General features: G+C 44.3%; 1 protein-coding gene across 2 annotated transcripts in view; it reads left to right on the forward strand.

Annotated features, from left to right (window-relative positions):
- The window catches only part of INSC (INSC spindle orientation adaptor protein), a gene marked incomplete at both ends in the record, with an annotated part of 125629 nt that overhangs the window by 21559 nt on the left and 89682 nt on the right, over positions 1-14388 (forward strand). Inside the window, one exon of one of the 2 annotated variants that reach the window (XM_082845259.1) lies at positions 14193-14293. In XM_082845259.1, coding sequence (XP_082701385.1) covers positions 14193-14293 — 101 coding nt within the window. Of the gene's footprint in view, positions 1-14192; positions 14294-14388 lie in introns of those variants that run through there. The other variant, XM_082845260.1, reaches the window with a different exon arrangement.

A 14388-nucleotide genomic window follows, 5' to 3' on the forward strand; every position in this document is an offset into this window, starting at 1 on the left:
GGATATTTCTTGTAGCCAGCACATAACACACTTTCTCTCTTTCCTTCTCTCTCTCTCTCTCTCTCTCTCTCTCTCTCTCTCCTTCCCTCTCTTTCTCTTTTTTTCTCTTTCTCTCTCTCTGTCTGTAATGTGTGCTTTATAATCTTTGCTTACAAGTGACTAGTTTAGTTTCTCTCTCCTTACTGTCATTACTATTATTCACTGATACAGCCCCCCACCCCACACTTCTTTCCTCTTTTGGAATTTTTTATTACTTGTTTTTTTCCCCATCTACGTATTTGAAGGGTAATATCTATCTATACCTCTATGTGTATTCTTTTGGTTGGTTACCCTAAATAGTATAGCATAAATAATAACCTAATAAGGATAAAGTTAATTTACATTTCTATTTTCCTCCTCCCAAATAAAAGAAAATTAGAACACTTTAACTTATTTTAGTCATCCCCTTCTGAATTTACATATACATATTTGAAATTTCTCTTTCTTTCCTTATCCCACAAATGAGGTATTATTATTGTTTCTTACAGTCAAGTTTTGTTTGTATTTACTCACATAGTACACGTAAGTTTGCTCATCATTCATTCTTATATTTCAAACCTTCCTTCTGACATTACATTCTTTCTGCCTGAAATAATTCCTTTAGAATTTCCTTTGGTGTGGGATTTTTACTTGTTTGAAAATGTACTTATTATTTCCTTCTTATTCTTGAAAGAGAGTTTCTTTGGGGGTAGAATTTTAGGATACTTATTTTCTGTAATCAGATATTTTTCCACTGTCTCCTGACTTTCATCATTGTTATTTAATGGTCACCTGTAAATCTAATTTCTCTCTTTCTCTGTCTGTCTCTGTTTCTCTTTTTACCTTTGGATGCTTTTAAAACTTCTCTGTCTTCTGTGCTCTTTAGTCTTACAAGTTATCTAGGATGTGTATATCTTTTGCATTTTTCCTGCTTGGGATTCGTTGCGATTTCTGGATTTGAAAGTTGTTTTGTCTTTCAAAAATTTTGAGAAATGTTTCAGCCACTATTTTGGGGATATCACTTTTCCCCCTGTTCTCCCTCTTATCTCCCTTTAGAAATCTGAGTAAATACTTGTGAGGCTAATTTACTTTCTATTCCTTAGCTTTAGTTCTCTCCTGTTTTTGGTCTCTTTCTCTCTCTGGGCTGCATTTCAGATTATTTCATTTGATTTGTTTTTTTAATACACCAATCCAATCTTTAGCTGTGACTACTCTGTCCAGTGAGTTTTTCATTTTAATTATTATATTTTAAATTTATATAAGTTCTATCTGGTTCTTTCTGCAATCTGCTTGATCATATTTTATAGGCTCTGTTCCTTGAAAATGTTTCCAAGGCTGTCTTTTATTTCTTGAAGCTGAATTCTCTAATCGAGTTTTTTCCCTTCATAGACAATGTGAATTCAGGCTACAAACCTTTTTGAAGGTCATATTGTGATCATTAATTCTCAGGAGAGACTTTACTTCCCTTTAACCCAGCATCAAAGTTGGGAAAGACAACTTTTCTTGCACCTTCTGAATAGGAGATTTATTTCTCATTCACCTTTGCATTGGGTTTCTGACCTTCTGGACCACTATTTTATTGTTTCCGTAGCCCCTAGGCTTTGTCCCTTGGCTGCCCTACCCCCTACCTACATGGAACAGAAGCTTAGGGAATACAGCATTCAACAGACATTCTCAGGGCAAAAACTACCTTCAACTCTTGCTTGTTATTCTTGGTTCCTGTTTTTGCTTTCCTTTTGGTTTCTCCAGATTTCCTACATTTTTGCCAGCTAAGTGATACATTTTAAAAACATTAAAACATCTTTATCAATCCTTTAAAATTCTTCTTATGAAGAAGTATTTTAGGGTATATGTTATACCATATTGCTGTTCATAAAATTCGTGTGTGAACTTTCTCTATAAGAAGAGAAATCAATTATCAAGTAAAAATAAGATGCTAAAACATAGTGGCATAGTATGGATTTCCTTAAAGAGAGGGTACAGTCATTACCCTCACTCAACTTACTAGCTATGTACCATAGCAAATTATTGAATCTCTGGATCTTCATTTCCATGTCTTCAAAATGAGGATAATAGTAGTACTAATTATTTTGAATTTTTTTTGAGAAATAACTTATAAAAAGAACCTAGAAGTGTGCTTGACATACAGTTAAGTGCCCAATACCATATTTCATTAAATTTAAGATGCCACAGATTGTAAGATGCCCTGTAACTTCATAAAAAAGAGAACATGCTTTCAATTAAACTATGACACAATGCAAAGATGCCATTGACTGAAATTACATCCCAATTTCATATGTTAAAATATGAAAAAAATGCATCTTAGAACCATCTGACAATACTAAATTTTGGCTATTAATGTGAATGGATACATATGAGCAAAGACTACAGTGATTGAGAAATGGAACCTTAGTCTCAATTGATAGGACTTTAAATGTTTGTAGGTATTTATTCCATTCTACCGTTACCTCATCAACTCCTGGACTCTGGCTGTATTGTGCATGAATTAGAGTCTGTGTCCAGAAGGCTAATTGTCAGCAGACAAACACAATATTCTACCATCTTCTCCAAGACTGAGGAGGAAGGGGAAAAACATATTTATTGAGAGACCTCTGTGCCTAGCACACTTATGAGTGACTTAAATATCATATTTACTTTAATTTTCACAATTAGGTTAATTAAGATTAGTTGGTGCAACAAACGACCCCCCCAGATATTAGTGACTTAGCACACTAGCTTTGTTTCTTGCTTACTACACGGACTGATATGGGTTGGGTGACTCTACTGTGATTCAGGACTCATCTTCTTCCTTCTTTTGGCTTTGCCATATTGGCCTTTCCAGATGCGCTGGCATCACTCAGGAGACAGAAAGGGGAAGAGAGAGGACCAGGAAGAAAGCATACCTTTCATTACAATATAATTAAAAAAAAATTTAAGACATCAGAGTTTGATTTATTCCTAGTAACTTGTTGGAGGAAGAAATTACTATAGGTTAGGGTGGTTGGAGGCCTCCCAGATGAAGTAGGATTAAAGCTGAGTCCTGAAACATTGATATTACTTAGAGATAGAAAAAGAGAGTTGAGGAGATTTCAGTCTGGATGTGCTGGAGTGGCATGACCAATGCGTAGAATTACGGAAGAGTAAGATGTTTTTGGAGAACCATGAAACAACCTCTTGGGGAATGACTAACATTTACTGAGCTCCTACTCTGTGCTAGACACTGTGTAAAGTACTGCTCAGGTGCTACTGTGATATATGGCTTCCTAAACATAATTGAGCCTCAGTAAGACAGTATTCTACAAATGGGCTGTTTTTCATGTTTGACCCACTCTGTGCCCCAATTAATTAACTCAGATAATCATATTTGGAACATGTGGTCCAAGTACCTGACACTGCACCCTCACATAGAGGATTCTTTATCTGAGGACGTTATGATAATGACAGTAGGATTTGTTGAGAATGACTGTGTCGTGCTCTCACTCTGGGTTATTCTATTTATAGTCAATGGCCTAGAATGTGTTCTGGTTCCCTGTCTTTTGTTCCTTTTCATTAGTGAGCTGCTGAGGACCCTTTGCCATTGTGGCTGAGCCAAAGTTCTTGTTCAGTCTGGACTCTCCTTCAAATGCCCCACACTACTTGGGTCACATAGGGTATGAACTGGGATGTTAATTGTTTCTTCATGGCCAATGCTACTGATTATAGAAAATGTCTTAATGTCATTGTTTGTGCTTATTCAAAGCATGGTCTCTATGTATGAGGTGTTTATCAAATCTCCTCCATGAGAAGCTTTTCTTCTTCTCAATATGTGTAATATATCCTGCTTTTTAATCCCCTTTAGTGTGAAGCAGCTCTCTGGGCCTGAGGTCTGGGTAGGAAATGGATCTTTACTTAGGCACAAAGATAGATATCATGAGACTTCCTGTGTGACACCTTTAACTTGTCTCCCTGGCTCTAAGTAGTTATGGTATTGTTATTTCACTTGCTCTTATAAGCATCATGCAGGGTACATGATCTTATGTGGTTCTTACAACAACCCTGAAAATAGATTCAATTCCCATTTTCCAGATGAAGAGGCTGAATGTCAGAGAGTCCTAGTAAGAGACAAAACTGGGATTGGGATCCCAATCCCGAAATTTTGGATTTCCATAACCTCATCATGCTACTTTCCAGATGTTATTGAGTAACCTCCGGTTTGGAGGATTTGAGAAGGAAATAAAATCCGAGAAGGTCGGATTATCATGGTTGTTGATGTAGCACTATGGTCTGCTCATGGCTTTAGAAGTAAGAGAAAATGACATTTGTGAAACTGCAAAAGAGTGTACCGTCTTCTCTCTTCTGTCCTCTTTCCCAAGGGTATATAGACCCCCCTCAAGTTGGGTCCTCATCATGACTCAGAGAGGGAAGTAGCTTGCCCAGTGTGACCTCTGAGCGTGATTTATGAAACAGGATGTATCCAAATTTTCACCACATTGGAGCTATTCAATTTTCTCTAATGGCCTTTATCTGAGAATTATGTCTATTCGTGGCAGCCACGACCAGTAAGTCATTAGCTTAAAGTATACTGATTGTTAATTTTAGCATCCTGGGCCCTGGGCCCAGTGAGAGAGGACTCTTGCTTTTGCGAATTGAAGCTAAAGAACATTCGAGCAGTTGGCTGACATTTACATCAGGAAAAGTTAGAAAGAAAGGATAGTTAAAAAGTTAATGAGTAAGGAGCAGTTGACTAGCTGGACATAGTTCAGGAGGTAGCAGAATGGCCTCCATTTGGCTGCCTCTCTACACGTACTGTTTTCACCAGAAGAGAAGTGGAACCAATCTTTATATCAAGCACCCCTGGGTGCCAGGTACTTCACATATGTGATCTTACTGATCTGCCCAGCAGTGCCATGAGGAAGAAACCATCTCTTCCATTTCAACCTTATGATATAGGAATCCCACTTTACAGATAAGGAAACCTACTACCCAAGGTCACACAGCTAATAACTGATGGAGTTGGGATTTGAACCTTGGCAGTCTGCATTCTTAACCAGCAGAGCTCTGGATGGTGGTGGCCCAAAGGCCCAACCAAGTCTCCCTCAGGGGCTGCATACCACCTAAGGTCTTGGAGGTCTGGGGCACCATTTTCTCACTTATGACCCTTAGAAAATCAGCAGCTCAGGGCCAGCTCACAGATGCCAGTAACTGCAGTTTCCTTGTGTGGCTCAGGGCTTGGTGCTCCTCTCATGGGCATGTGGGGTGTCAGAGCCCTGGCGCTGGGAAGGGCCCACCCTGAGTCACAGGATGGGGGCATCCATGGCTTTCCTGGATCCAGGAGCCTGGACCTCCCTACAGGATTGTCTCTCACGCTCCTTCAGGGGAAGCTGCTGGGGGTGGCTTTGACAAGTTGGAACCGTTTGGGGGATGGGTGGTCATGTTAATCAGGGACTGGGACACATGGGCCTCAGCCAGGAAAGCTTGACGGGGCTCTTTTTCCTCCAACCTTTGGGGACTCATGGGCACCTCTGAGTCAACCTGCCTGTCCCATTCCAAGGCTGAGCTGAATCAGACTAGGAATCCCTGGGACTTCCCTGTCCACTGTCCATTCCCCTTTGCTTGGTAATCATAGCAAAGGAGAGAGAGCAGGTGTAATTATCCCTGTTTTACAGATGAGGAACTGTGGTGCCATTGATTTCCTAGGGTAAATCGCTCTGAACCTGGATGGGTCTCTTCAGACTCTTAACAGGCAAAGTCTTCTTTGGATTTCCCATGGGAGGAGTTTATGGGAGTGAGGAGACCTGGGTGCAGGTCCCAGGTGTAGCTCAGCTTACTGTGTGACCTCAAGCAGATTTCTTCCCCTCTCTGAATGTCTCTCTATTTGTTCATGTTGACCTCTCTGTGCTTCAGTTTCCTCATCTGAAAACTGGGGACAATAATAGTAACTTACTTCATAGAGTTATTTTGAGGATTAACTGTAAAACATTTAGAACAGTGCTTGACACACAGCACCTAATAAGTGTTTCTCCCTCTACTCCTCATTTTTGTATTATTATTATCATTATTATTACAGGGGGGTAATCACTAATGCTTCCTGTTAGTTCTAATACTCTAAGATTATGACGTGAGTTCCTCCAGGAAGGCTGCCTGGATTTTGGCTGGCGGCTATGGTCTTACCCCTGTCAAGTTCATGGACATATTTGTGCATATGGGATTCCTATTACTTTCCAGGTAGAGGCTGGAAAGTAGATGTATCCAGTTAATCAAATGGAGGCTTGGGATCCTGTCTGTGCTTTACGGAAACTATTCTGGCCCCAGAATTGAGGAGCAGGGCTGAGGTCTGGGTGGGCCCCCTCTACCTGATGCACAGTCCTTCTGGGCTGTCCATCCAGGCTTTTCAGGGCCTGAGGGGACAAGGCTGGCTCCGAGAGCCCTGAGGTCTGTTCTGCCTACTTGCTGGGCTCCTTCGTCTGACAGCTGTGAGGGGCCCTTGGGGCCTCCTCCAGGGAGCCAGCGCTCTCTATATTTCATGAGGCTCCGTCCATTCAGCAGGGCTGGGTGGCAGCTTGCTTGGTTTCTTGCATCTCCCCTGGGAATAAGCGTTTTTAAAGTATCTGATTGCTGCAGGAGGCTGGCCGCCGCAGCTATCAGTACTGAAGTATCTCTGATGACTATTGCCACCCATGGGAGACAGGTCACACAGAGGCCCGGAGAGGGAGTGAGGAAGGAGGCCCATTGTCGTTACTTCACAAAGCTCATTGCATCCCTCCTTTCCACCCCCAGGACCCCACCTCTCCAGCCCTAGGGACTTCGGGGTCCCCTGGGAGATTGTTAATGAACTTCGGCTGCTGGTCTCATTCCCTGAGGCCTATCCACTCCACTGTTCACCGTGGGAACTGAAATTCCACTCTGATTATTTCACTCTCCTGCTCAAACACCTTCAGTGGCTCCCATCGTCCACAGGATAGAATCTAAAGAATCAGTTCCTTTCGTATATAGGACCATAGAGGCACCTTCCCTCCAGCCCTGGGAGAGTCCCTAATACCTGCTCCATTTTCTGGTCTCCTTGCTATGGCTCACACTGCTCTCCTGACACTGAATGTCCTTGTCCTGTCTTCACCTGGCAAAAGCCCGCCCTGCATTTAAGACTCAGCTCCTCTAAGAAGTCTGGCCTATTCCCCAGCTGAAAGTGGCCACTACTTTTTCTGTATTTCCATGCCACTGGGATAGCTTTCTCTGAACTCTACCACCAGCCCAGAGGGCTCCAGCCTTCTAGAAACACTTGCAGTTCCCTAACCTTACCATGTTCAGGATTCTGTGCCTTTCACATGCCCTTCCCTCTGCCCGCACATACTTCCTTCCCACCCCTTCTCCTTCCCTTATTCCCACATTCTTCTCTCAGCTTTGGGAGCATGTCCTGAGAAACCTTCCATGACCCCTCCCACCACCTTCCATTCTCACCTACTACTGCTTGGAGGCCCAATGGACCTCCCTTAGCATCCTCTTGGTTACCTGTTGTTGTAGTTTTCATGCAGCTTTGGGACTGTTGGTACGCCTGTCTGTCTGGAGAACCTGATGAGCATGGAGCTGGGGGTAGGGAGGGAGGCTGCCAACAGACAGGGAGGATTGCAAAAACTCAGGAGAGGCAGGTGGCTTTGTCTCATGGATGTTAGGAAGCAGAGCCCTTTCCACGCAGTGTGTATGGTTGCAAAAGGCCCTCCGACCTTTGTCTCACTGAATTCTCTCAACAGTGTGGTGGAAATAGGTACCTTTGTCTCCGGTTTACCAGTGCGGAAGCTGAAGTTCCTTCATCATTAATCATTAGAGAAATGCAAATCAAAGCTACAATGAGATATCATCTTACATCAGTCAGAATGGCCATCACCAAAAAATCTAGAAACAATAAATGCTGGAGAGAGTGTGGAGAAAAGGGAACACTCTTGCACTGCTGGTGGGAATGTGAATTGGTACAGCCACTATACAGAACAGTATGGAGGTTCCTTAAAAATCTACAAATAGAACTACCATATGACCCAGCAATCCCACTACTGGGCATATACCCTGAGAAAACCATAATTCAAAAAGAGTCATGTACCAAAATGTTCATTGCAGCTCTATTTACAATAGCCAGGACATGGAAACAACCTAAGTGTCCATCATCGGACGAATGGATAAAGAAGATGTGGCACATATATACAATAGAATATTACTCAGCCATAAAAAGAAACAAAATTGAGCTATTTGTAATGAGGTGGATAGACCTAGAGTCTGTCATACAGAGTGAAGTAAGTCAGAAAGAGAAAGACAAATACCGTATGCTAACACATATATATGGAATTTAAGGGGGAAAAAATGTCATGAAGAACCTAGGGGTAAGACAGGAATAAAGACACAGACCTACTAGAGAATGGACTTGAGGATATGGGGAGGGGGAAGGGTAAGCTGTGACAAACCGAGAGAGTGGCATGGACATATATACACTACCAAACGTAAAATAGATAGCTAGTGGGAAGCAGCCGCATAGCACAGGGAGATCAGCTCCATGCTTTGTGACCACCTGGCGGGGGTGGGGGGGGTGGGGGTGGGGGCGGATGGGGAGGGTGGGAGGGAGACGCAAGAGGGAAGAGATATGGGAACATATTTATATGTATAACTGATTCACTTTGTTATAAAGCAGGAACTAACACACCATTGTAAAGCAATTATACTCCAATAAAGATGTAAAAAAAAAAAAAAGAACTCACTTAGTCAATCAACAAGTGTTAATTGATCTGACTGTTATGTACCAGGCACTGTCAGGAAGGGGGTAGGGTGGTGGGAGTGGGGAGGAGATACAGCGGGAGAGCAGGTCAGACCTAGCGCCCACCCCTGGGATGATCCTCAAGGGAGAAAGACGTTAAGCACTAATTTCACAGTGAATTGTTTAATTATAATTGTGATAAATTCCATGGAGGAGAAATAATGAGGGGGTAGGGTATTGCATGATGAGGGACTTGACTGAATCCCTGGGTCAGTGCCTCTCCTACCCTCCCCCCCACCGCCCTTCCCCAGTTCCCATTCCTCTCTCTATTGCTGCTGCTGGAGCTTAACTGCTTTCCACAATATTTGCTGTTCTGCTCCCGTTGACAGCCCTAATGGATTCTGCAGATTAAACAATCCCAGCCCTGCCTTGAGCTGTACTCGGCTTGGCCCATTAGACAACGGCAGAAGCCGCCCTTGCTCCTGGTTCTAATTGAATACTTTACTGTAAATAGCCTTCATTTCCTCCAGAGCCCAAGCTGGCTCCTTAGCCAAACGGAGGTGAGCAAGGGCTGCCTCTAATGGGATGCAGGAGCAGAAATGAGCAGTTGTCCCAGCAGGCATTGAATTAAATCAGAGACACTTAAGGCTTCAAGTCTTTCTTGAAAATGAGCCACTCCTGGTGGGGAGACACAGCCAAGAGCCCTGCAGAACCCAGGCTGCCAACTCCGGGGTAGGATTTCCAATGAATTAGGAAGGCCCTTGGGCTGGGGGTGGAGGTGATGGAGTTTCCTCTTTCCTGCTCACTCCTGCAGGTGTCCTTTTCACCTCTCTCGTGGGCAAGGTAGCATCTCTGCCTGAGATATATTTCTCAGCTCTTCCTTCCATGAGGAAGTATACTCCCACTTTGAGGCTAGCACGTGCCAAGTGCATGATATATTATATTATATTATATTAATCTATAAGGGAGTTTTATGAGTGATCTCATTTAATGCTCATGAGGCTCCTAGGAGGCCGATATAATCAGAGAAACCACATTCACGAGGGTTGATGCTTTTCCCAAGGTCATGTACTTGTCAGGCACAGAATCAGGATTTGAATCCAGATCTACCAGACTCCAAAGTTCAAGTTCATTCTGCAATACCAGGGAGGACAGAGGGCATGGGGCAGAGGGGTTACCTTGAATTCATTCTTGGTTTCCTGACATGCTGAGCAGTTTTGGAGGGGTTCTACTCTCTCTGCTCAATAGGTTGAGTCTGGCTTAGGGCAGTGGGAGGGGGCAGCCACCCAGCACGCTTGAAACAGGTCTCTCTACAAAGCTGGTGACACTTTATTTATTTATTTATGTTTAACATCTTTATTGGAGTATAATTGCTTTACAATGGTGTGTTAGTTTCTGCTTTATAATAAAGTGAATCAGCTATACATATACATATATCCCCATATCTCTTCCCTCTTGCGGCTCCCTCCCACCCTCCCCATCCCACCCCTCTAGGTAGTCACAAAGCACCGAGCTCATCTCCCTGTGCTATGTGGCTGCTTCCCACTAGCTATCTATTTTCCATTGTGTAGTGTATATATGTCCATGCCGCTCTCTCACTTCGAAAGCTGGTGACACTTTAGGCTTTAGCTGGGACTGTGGCTTCCCATCCCCTGATCCCTTTAGGACCCATAACTCTGTCCTTACGACTCACCAAAGGAACCAGCCAATGAGCAAATGGAGAGATGCCCCCACTGTCTGTGCCCCTCTTCCTCCCACCATTTGGGTGTAGTGTTTGGATGCTTCATTTTTTGAGCACTGTTCTGTCCTCTGGCTGTGTCACTGAGGTCCGACACTTAATGAAGCTGGAGGACACATGGTTTCGGAGGTGGGAGCAGTGGGAGGCGCTGGTGAGAGGGAAGAGGGCTCATCTGTGTGTGAAGGGTAGGGGCTGGGTGTTGCCCCCATGGAACGGAGTCAGGCTTCCAGTTAGCAAATGCTGGACCTGTGTCACTTTTGTTGCGCTTATCACCTTCACCTGCTCCAGCACCTCATCTCCCCTCTGATCATAAAACCTGGATACCAGCCCTCTGTCACCTACTAGCTGTGTGATCTGGGGCAGTGCACGTAGTTCCCCTGAATTTCAGAGGTCTCATCTGCAGCAAGGGGATGATGATAGTACTAAATGAGTTAATACTATATGAAGCATTTAGAACAGTGCCTGGCACATAGTACACACTCAAAAAATATTAGCAATTATTATTCTTTGCACTTTTATAACATCAGCCAGATTAGCTCTTGATAGTCCCTATCTCACCTTCCAGATTTTCTCTCTTACCTGTTCCCCATACCCAGTAAATACGAGCTGTGGCTCCTCTGAGAGCTAATCTGATTCACAATCCCAGCTTCAACCATGTAGGTGCACAGTCCCACACTGAGGAAGATGGGGTTTCAGACATCCGGGAGTTTGTCCCATTGAGGGAAAGAGGCATAAATAATACAGTCTGTGCAGCATAGGGCAGTGATACACGTGCAGCCCAGATGTCCCCAGGAGGGCTCTCCAGCCTCTGGGAACACGTGCCGTCACATGACCCAAGGTTTTGTTAGCAGGCAGCCTCCACTGGCCTAACTGCTGGGAAGCTGTGGATGACATGGAGGAATGAGGACATCTCAGCTGGATGTTTTAACAAAATCAAGATATATTAGGTTTATTGCATCCCCCTCAGCTGAGAGCCCAGCGGTTGCTAATGAAAAGGAAGAAATTGTTTGAGTGTGATTTGTTCCATCTGGGTTCTAGCCGGCTTCTCCCTGACGGGCTCATAGGCCAGTGATTAGGAATCTGTTCTAGAATTTCGTGGTCACCAAGATGTGTTTCTGGAATCTACCTCTTGGAAAATCAGAACATTCTCCTGCATTCAGGGACCCTTTCTCAGGGTCCCTCAGATACGACTTGATCAGATCCAGGAGGTCCTCCAGTATTCTAGGGTGTGCTCACAGAAACCTAACTTGTTCACACTTTAAAGGGCCTTGGAACTTCCTGTGTCCTTAAACTTTCCTTACTGTCACTTGCCTCAGCCTTTTTGCTCTGCCCTCTTACTTCTCCATGATGAAGATGGAGCTCACTGAACTCTGATCACATCAAAGCATTCACTCTGAGAGGGTGGTATTTCCCTTTTTGGTTCTTTCATCAGCCTCATTGAAAACGGAACAAATACCTCATCTTGTTGTTTCTAGCTTTTTTCTTTTGTGCCATTCTCTTCAGGCTGCTTACTCACTGGGTTCCAAAAATACACCTTCTCAATAATGAAAATAATGAAAGTAATAAAACTAATTATACTCCTGATGATAAAGAGGCCTCGTGGAGCACTGTTATTGTGCTAGGTGCTTTTTATGCTGTATCTAATTTTATGCATCTCCCCTGGCAAAGCTGACCACAGGACTGAACACAGCACAGACTCTCAGGACATAATAATAACTATTTATTTAGCTCTCAATCTCGCCTGACACTTCTGCATTCCTGATCTTATGTCATTGTTATAATAGCCCTGTAAAACAGATACTATTATTCTCAGTTGCAGATGAAGAATTAGGGCTCAACATAAATGTATTAAAATTTCATTCCACTCATTATTTCTATAGACATATCTAGTGTTTGCTAAGTGCCTAGCCCTTGAAACCAAGTGGTCCCTGCCATCCAGGGTCTCACAGTCTAGTGGCATCTGCAGAACAGGGAACAGGCAGTGACAGTGAGTCTCTGGAATGATCTAAAGCCCTAGTTTATTCTGGGCTTCTTCCTCCCTATACTTTTCAGATTCACATTTTTTGTCTTTTGTTCCAAGCATCACAAGGGGTACTTTATGTCCAGCCACATCACTGTTAATTAAAGTCCTCCTCCGTTCTTTTCTCATAAGGGTCACTTTTAATCATAATGTAAGAGTTTAGTTTTTCTGGGCTTGAATTGCTGCCCTCCTCAGCTGTATCCTCCCACAAGTTCAGACTTGTGTTTTCTCTGAATGTCTTGAAATCTGCTGTCCTCAAGCTCAGGATATGACAAGTGACAGACAATCATCTCTTTTTTTTTTTTTTTTTTTGCATTACGCGGGCCTCTCACTGTTGTGGCCTCTCCCGTTGCGGAGCACAGGCTCCGGACGCGCAGGCTCAGCGGCCATGGCTCACGGGCCCAGCCGCTCCGCGGCATGTGGGATCTTCCCAGACCGGGGCACGAACCCGTGTCCCCTGCATCGGCAGGCGGACTCTCAACCACTGTGCCACCAGGGAAGCCCGACAACCATCTCTTGACCATTGCTTTACCCAGGCAAAGGTGACAGAATCTCCATTTTCCTCAAGGAGGGCTTCTTCACTGGCTTGGAGAAGGAGGTAGCAGAGAGGGAAGAATGGAGATGGGATTTCGAGGCAGGAGACAAACAGGTGGGCAGCTGATTGTATGGAGGAGGAAGAACACTGTTGTCTTGGTCTAACCTAGGAGGCACAGGCAAGCCAAGTGGGTGCTCAGTGCTGGGATTGGAGGCCCCGGAACCTGGATTGCCTTTATCAGTTAGGCTGCTTTTGGGTATACTAAACCAAAATCCTCACTTAGACAAGAACTTTATATTTTACATACTAGGAAGCCCAGAGATGGGCCAGACTCAGCACTGGTTGATTCAGTGGCTCAGTGATCAAGAATGCAGGTGTTTTTCCTCTGTGTGCCTTCTTTCTTCTCCAGCTGGGTCCCCTCTTGATTGCAAGATGGTCTCTAGCAGCGATGGAGCGACGTGCTTCCTTGTTCAGGTCCAATGGGAGAGATACTACCTCATCTTGTGTCTGGCTTGCAGTTAAGGACAAAGTTAACTTTTCCTAGGAGCAATTCTGTCATGGCTCATTGGCTTTGATTGAGTCACATGCCTATTCCTAAACCGATTCCTGGCAGTTTGCGTGAAATTACATCATCTAAAGTGGAATGGATTTGGGGAAGCAACCACCATGCCTATTACAGGGTCACATTTCCCAGGCATAAGCAAAGTGAAGGACCTAGTACTGTCACAGTATATATTGATAGTTAGGGAATTAGCATAGAGAGTTGCCAGATTTAGCTAATAATACAGGATGCCCAGTAAAATGTGAATTTCAGGTAAACTCTAAACGTTTTAAGTATAAGTATGTCCTATGCAATATTTGCTAGTCTATGTGTCCCAATATTTGGTGCAAAGCAAAATGGGTTAGGTACGTTTTGGGCCATGAGACATAAGAAAAGATTCTAAGGGTTCATAGTGGGCTAGGGGCTTAGAATCAAGATCGGACCTGAGTACTGCATTGCTTGTGTGAGGATAGTGGAGTATAAACTGGTTGAAACAGCAGAGGAGGGCCAGGGGGCCTTCCCTCCACACCTGAGATGAATCCCTGTGGCCAGGATTTGGGAGAGAAAATGATTGCGCCTCCTCACTCGGGCGGCCCTCGTTGACCCCATTCTGCCTTCTCTCTCCAGGGCCCCGACCGCTGTGGGCAGGCTTTGCTGCAGATTGGCGTCAACATGATGGCGCTGCCTGGAGGCCGCCACCTGGACTCCATCCCCCTGCCGGGTCAGCGGTAAGTCCCACTGCTGTGTCTCAGGGCAAGGCCTGCCCCATCTGGACTCTGGCTGAGGCCTAGCCCCAGGACCCTGAGGTTTGCAGGTGGCCCCT

This window comes from Leucopleurus acutus (assembly GCF_964270905.1).
Source record: "Leucopleurus acutus genome assembly, chromosome: 8".
Classification (NCBI taxonomy): Eukaryota; Metazoa; Chordata; class Mammalia; order Artiodactyla; family Delphinidae; genus Leucopleurus; species Leucopleurus acutus.